General features: G+C 36.4%; 1 protein-coding gene across 1 annotated transcript in view; it reads right to left on the bottom strand.

The window, feature by feature from the left end:
• The window catches only part of LOC109545103 (ribosomal protein S6 kinase beta-2), a gene marked incomplete in the record, with an annotated part of 76,461 nt that overhangs the window by 59,188 nt on the left and 10,206 nt on the right, over nucleotides 1–7,067 (bottom strand). Inside the window, 2 exon segments of the mRNA XM_048662846.1 lie at nucleotides 3,434–3,524; nucleotides 3,593–3,784. Of these exon segments, the coding sequence (XP_048518803.1) occupies nucleotides 3,434–3,524; nucleotides 3,593–3,784 (283 nt within the window).

The raw sequence follows: 7,067 nt of genomic DNA, 5'->3' as shown, positions 1-7,067 counted from the left end.
CCATATTGCCATAAAATTTTGTTGCTTCAAGAAGAAATTGTTGAAATCTGGGCTTCAGATCTGTTTCCCTATATCTGCGGCGTTGTGAGAGTGGTACCATATAACTCAAAATTCTTGCATTTTTAACAACAGGTTAAATTGTAATGAACATTTTTTTGAAAAAAAAACACGCTTTGCAATCACACCTCGTAACCCGTTGGAATTTTGTACAAGTTCAATTTTCAAATAATCTTTTCTCTGACTCCTCTCTCTGAAACTCGGAAAAATCCTCCATGCAATTAGAACGAAAACTGTCATAACTGTGTTGTTTTTGGCTTAACAGGTTAAATAATATTTCAGGAGATTCTACCAACCACGCACGTGAAATCTATCAAAATCATCATCAGACAAAATATGCAAAGAATCTCTAATTTTCGTTCTGTTGGACTAATGGAAGAAAATATAAAGATTTTTTTATTATATGGTACCACTTTCGTAACTCAGAAGCTCATTTTTAGCCGACGAGTTTTTCAAGGGAATTTTTGTTTTTTGAAATCCAAGTCCAGATTGAAAGGTGCATTTTTTTGGTTACGATTGAAAATCGATTTTTCGAAAATTCTTTCAGTTTCTTCTCTTAACGGCCTTCGAATGCGAAATTACATTTTAACCCAACAAAGTGGTCATCAAAAAGTGCCAGTAACTTTGGAGTTTCTGAACGGATTTTAGCTTTGAAAACGCTGATATTTAGGAAAAGTTGTGGGCTTTTAGATGCGTTTTGGATTTTCAAAATCAAGCCAAAAATGCCAAAGTTATGACAGTTTTAGTTCTGAATTGCATGGGGGCGTTTAGAATGTGGAGTTTTTAATGCATTCGATTACTTGAAAGGACATTTTGCGAAATTTTTGAAAATTTGATTTCTGCAAAAAGCAAATGAGCTTTGAACTGAGTTTTTTAGAACACAAATTTTTGTTAATCATCGTATTTCCGCTACGGTATTATGAGGGCAGTAACACATAATAAAATTTTTTACTGTGAGTCAAAAAGACACTTGTTAGTCAAAAGTCCTGATTAAAAGATGCATTTTTTTGGTTACGATTGAAAATCGATTTGTTGAAAATTCTTTCAGTTTCTTCTCTTAACGGCCGAATGCGAAATTACATTTTAACCCATCAAAGTGGTCATCAAAAAGTGCCAGTAACTTTGGAGTTTCTGAACGGATTTTAGCTTTGAAAACGCTGATATTAAGGATTTTTGTGGGCTTTCAGATGAGTTTTGGATTTTGAAAATCAAGTTTTTTTTAGAGCACAAATTTTCGCTAATCCTCTGTTGCCACGATGTCATTTACGTGGTGTAATTTCAAAGTGCATTTTTTCTTTTAAAAATGTCAAAAAATGTTTGACTAACAGATGAAAAAACTGTAAAGGGTTTTACATTATATGTTACCGCCCTCATAACTCGGTTCGAAAACTGAATATTTGCGAAGCTCCAGTGAGTTTATCACGTTGTTTAATTATTAGCGCCATAATTCTTATTCCAGTGTTGCCAGAGTTGCAAAAATATCTTCTTCTGCTCGATTATAAAATCTAAGTCGATATCAATTTTCAAAAATTAAAATTCTTAACAAATTCGTCCTATTTTGAATATTTTTGAAACCGAAACAGCTACGAGGTGTTATTGCAAAGTACATTTTTTCAAAAAATTGTTTGTTTTGATCTTATGAGTTTATTCCGCAAAACACCAAATCGAAAGAAAAATTTATTAGCTACAATGTTGCCACAATTGAAAAAACTTGGTTGGGTTCCAGGAAAACAACATTTTTAGAAAGTTTTTGTGGCTGTTTTGCCTCTAGAAGGTCCGTGAATAATTTACTCTAAACCGTGAAGAATCGCAAAAATGTAAATATATTTCTATTATATGGTGGCAGCTTCATTACTCCAAAGCGCATTTTGAATAGAGAAAATTGCAGTTTTTCGGAAATTTTTTGTCTTTCGATATCAAAGATGAAATAAGGAAGTGGGGAATTTTTCGGTTGCCATTGCAAATAGGTTTTCTCGAAAAATCTTTCAATTTCTTCTCTTAACGGCCTCCGAATGTGAAATTAAGTTTATAAAGTGTCAATAACTTTAGATGTTCTCAACGGATTTGAATATTCAGCACTACTGAAYTCTAGGRAAAGTTGYGGTCWTTCAGAAGAATTTTCAATTTTGAAAATTAAGCCAAAAACAACACRGTTATGACAGTTTTMGTTCTAATTGCATGGAGGATTTTTCARAGTTTCAGAGAGAGGAGTCWGAGAAAAGATTATTTGAAAATTGAATTTGTACAAAATTYCAACGGGTTACGAGRTGTGATTGCAAAGCAYGTTTTTTTTTTCAAAAAAATGTTCGTKACAATTTAACCTGTTGTTAAAAATGCAAGAATYTTRAKTYATATGGTACCACTCTCACAACGCCGCAGATATARGGAAACAGATCTGAAGCCCAGATTTCAACAATTTCTTCTTGAAGCAACAAAATTTTATGGCAATATGGATTTTCAAAAATTAAAGTTKTCCAGAAACTCGTCYTATTTAKGATTTTTGGTTTTTTGTTTSGAATCCAACCAGATTACACATTTTTTTAAACATTAATAACTTTCGAGTTTCTCRCCAATTTCAGCACTTCTTAAGCCAAAAAACCAMACAGTTGAATTTTTTAAATTGTYYTTTGWCCCTTCCACATGTCATTTTTTAGCACCAWAATTMWTATTACAGTGTTGCCAGAGTTGCAAAAATCTCTTCTTCTGCTCGGTYACAAAATCKRAATCGATCAATTTTCAAAAATTAAAATTCTCAAGAAATTYGTCCTATTTTGGATAATATTTTTCAAACCCAAGCAGCTACGAGGTGTTATTGCAAAGTACATTTTTTCAAAAAATTGTTTGTTTTCTTCGAAAACTTCAAATCGGGGGAAAAACGTGGAAGTTGTAAAAGCAGCAACATGGAAAAATAACGTCTCAAAAATGTGCATCCCTCGTAATTTTAGGTTCATTTCAACCATCAAGAASTCRTCCGAAAGATCCTTATTTTGCCTACAACTTTKCCTGGTTGCCATTAAAATCCGCTGGRAAACCTTGAAGAAATGAGAGCGGCAGCATGTAATACAAATTTCTACAGTMTTTTYTTTGTYAGATTTGCGATTCTCCAAGACYTARGGTGAACTCACTGACCTTCTAGAGCCCAAACAACCACAGGAATTTTCRAAAAATTCACTTTTCCAMGAACCCAAAAAGCGCACAACTCTCTTATTTACRACTCGATTTCAAAAAATCCAATTGKGCCTTAAAGCTGRTTCATTTTGCTACCGTTTGGYTTTTTGAAAATTGAAATCTTCTGAAAAACCTCAAAGTTACGCCCATTTTTGACCGTTTATTCTCACTTATTCCTCAAAAGAAAGCAACCTAATTTTCTACTTACCGCTCCCGTAGTCATATCATAGAGGAGAGCCCCCAAAGACCACCAATCGGCCGCCTTTCCGTGCCCCAATCTGAGAATAATTTCCGGAGCCCTAAAAACCCATAAAATTCCTTAATAATCCCCCAACAAAACCCTGATTCAAAAGCAAAAACAACCTACATATACTCGATGGTGCCACAGAAGGTCAGCGTTCTGGTGTTGTCCTGAATATGCTCTTTGGACAGGCCGAAATCGGTCAATTTCACGTGGCCCTCCTGGTCTAGAAGTATATTTTCCGGCTTCAGATCACGATAGATTATTCCCAAACTGTGCAAGTGTTCCAGAGCCAGGATGATTTCGGCTAAGTAAAATCTGGAAATTTCGGACACTTTAGGGGACGAGCGGATCGATGTTGCCAATTCGAGCCACAGCAAGCTAAACCAGGGATGTTTTCAATCTGTAGGGTTTTGAAATTTTTCAAATCGGTTGAATATTAAGAAAGTTACACACAATTTGCACAATTTGACAAATTTTCTAAAAATCCCTGAAGAGTGTGCAAGCGCGAAACTTTGGCCGATATTGCAACTGGCTTTACTTGCCTAAATGCGAAAAAGGCCAAATTGCCTTCGCTGTCAGTTTCTGCGACACTTAAAAGAAGTGAAGCAGGTTTGACATTTTTTTCAAAATTCCCTGATGATGTCGCCAATTCGAAACTGTCAGTTCCTTTCAGGAAACATATTAAATGTCCAACTACAACTCGTGAAATGACCAGTTAATTTGGAAAAACCTGAACATTTCCCTGATGATGGCGGAAATCTGAAACTTTCCCGTGTGACACAAGCAAATTTCTATCCCCAGCAGCTGAAAACTTTTCTACTGTGTTTTTCCACGCTTGATCAACAGTCTTGAAAAAAATCAATGAAATTTGAAAATATTTGCCAAAAATCCCTGAAGAGTGCACACATTCGAAACTTTCGGCGCGAATAGAGTCAACAATCTTCAAAATACCAACACACTTCGAGTTTTATTCCTTTTAATTTATTGAACAAACTTATTGTTGAAGGAGAGCAAAAAAACCCTGATGATGCCCAAAACTCGAAACTCTGCCACCAACACCATTGAAAAGCCGAATATTTCGCGGATCGGGCTTGGCAACGTGTGTTGGTGGCAAAGTTTCGAGTTTTGATCATCATCAGGGTTTTTTGCGAATTTTTGACTATTGAGCCTTCAAGAGAAGCATTGTGTCAGATTGTGTTCAGATGGTTGGTTTCTCCGAAATCAGCAAAGACGCTTGTATTGTGGGGGCTAGTTTCGAGCCTTGGTCATCATCAGGGATTTTTTGGGGAATTTTACAAACTTTCTCGATTGTCTCAAAAGTGGGATTGCGTCAGTTTGTGTCCAGAAGGAGGTTTTTCCAAAACCTGCATACCTAAACGCTTTATAGTGACTGCACTTTGTAGAACACAGTCAGACTGATTTTTGGTCAAAGTTTCGGATGGAACCGGCGCCATCATCAAGGAGTTTGGGACAGTCAAAGTTTTCAAAAGTTGGTTTTACTTCAACTTGTCTGAATTTGATTTTTTATGAAAGTGCGAAGGAACCTTACTGCGCACTGCTTGCAAGATGCAGAGGAATGTTGGTTGTGGTAATGGCAAAAGTTTCGGATTTTTAGCATCTTCAGGGATTTTTGAAAAAAATTCCAAAGTTGTTGGACAATTGATTGATCGTCTTGCACAATTGATAACTTTCGAACCAACAGCGATAGAATCTTCCAGGCTACGGCCCTCTATGAAGGAGAACCACTGGTTTCAATAGTGAAAGTTTCGACTTTATGGTATCATCAGGGAATTTTTCAATTTTTTTTAAGTTGATCCTGATGATAATTTCCTTTCAACAATGAGTACTTCAATAATTCAAAGAATCAGGAACTGGAGTTTTATGGCACATTGTAGAGAAACGTCAGTTGTATTATCGCGCAACGTTTCAAATATGCGCCATCATCAGGCATTTTTTGAAAAAAAAACAGAGCCGCATGGAAAACTTTCGAAACTGCTGCGACAAAAACTTGTGAATTTCGGCACTTTGTCACGTGACGTCACCTGCATAAACGCTGAGAGTTTCGAACACCCAGCATCATCAGGAAATTTTTCAAAATTTTTCAAAGTTAAGCTATGTTGGACATCGACATCTTCCACAATAGATAACTTCCGAACCGGCTTAGACAGAAACTTCCGGTTTTGGGCCTTGTTGGAGTTAAGTTGTTCTCGTAACAGCCAACGTTTCGAATTTTATCATCATTAGGGAATTTTTCAAAAAAAGTTTTCATTCTTGGGCAGTTTGGCAAACTCGCTTTCAGCATAGTTCTTCAAGGAGTCAAAGTTCGAGACTTCGGTTCGGCGCATTTAATTGAAAGTTAATAAAATTGTTTTCTCATTAAAAGTTTCGAATTTACACACTTTTCAGGGATTTTAGGGACATTTTCAAATCTTATTAATTTTTGCAACACTGTTCGACAAGCGCAGCTTCCACAGTTCAAAACTTTTGGAAATAAAGTAGAGTGGTTTGTATCACACGGGGAAGTTTCGAACTTCCGCCATCATCAGGGAATTTTTCAGGTTTTCCCAAATTTAGCTGATCTTTTCAAGAGTTGCAGTTGGGCAAACTTACTTTCAACAGTGAGTTTTTCAATTACTCGAAGAGATAGAAACTGGGGTTATGTGGTGGATTGTTTAGCAAGCTCAGTTCTATTGCTGTCCAAAGTTTCGAACCTGTACACTCATCAGGGATTTTATGAAAAAATATCGAATTTGTTCCATTTTTTCTAGAGCAGTATTGACATCATCACTTTGCACGAACAAAAACTGTCGAACTGACTAAGTTAGAAACTTCTGGTTTTTCGAGCGATGTGGGAGAAGGCCACGGGCTTCAAGGCAGGAAGTTTCGAATTTTTGGCATCATCAGGAAATTTTTAAAAAAATTATAAAATTGATTGATGTTTCAAGTGTTGCGGTTTGGTCAGCTCGTGTTCAGCCATGAGGTTTTAACAAACCGGAAAAAGCTCGAAACTTGGATTTCTTCGCATTTTATAACATAAACCACGAGGAATGAGTGTGTAAAGTTTCGAACTTGGACACTCTTCAGAGATTTTTTGAAAAAAAAAATCCAAGTTGTTTCAATTTTCCAAGAGCAGAATTGAACATCACGATGATCCAGAATCGATAATTTTCAAAGGGACAAGGATGGAAACTTCCAATTTTGGCACTTGGTGACTCAAAGTGTTTACTGAGTGAAACCGAACGTTTCGAATTTGCGCCATGATCAGGGAATTTTTGAAAAATGTTTAAAGCCGATGGAGGTTTAAAATGTTGCCGCAAAAACAAACTTTTGTTCAGCAGCCGATTTCTCGAGAAACCCAAAATCCTGAAGCTTGAAATTTGTTCAGTTCAGTTGTATGACCATCAGAGTTTCGAGTGTTTGTCATCATCATCATCATCAGGGATTTTTTTCAATTTTGCCTGCTTATCATGGAAAATCCCTTGTTCCACTTTTGCCAAGTTTGGCAAAACCGTCGACAAAAACCTCACAACTTCAGCACTCTGTAGGCCCCAAGCAATCGTCTATCCCGGCCGAAAGTTTCGAATTTGTGCCATCATCA

This window comes from Dendroctonus ponderosae, unplaced genomic scaffold (genome assembly GCF_020466585.1).
Source record: "Dendroctonus ponderosae isolate FM_Combo_2020 unplaced genomic scaffold, Dpon_F_20191213v2 Dpon_F_20191213_12, whole genome shotgun sequence".
In the NCBI taxonomy this organism is placed as follows: domain Eukaryota; kingdom Metazoa; phylum Arthropoda; class Insecta; order Coleoptera; family Curculionidae; genus Dendroctonus; species Dendroctonus ponderosae.
The sequence above is the reverse complement of the archived record's forward strand: the minus strand, read 5'-3'. Positions and strand labels throughout refer to the sequence as shown.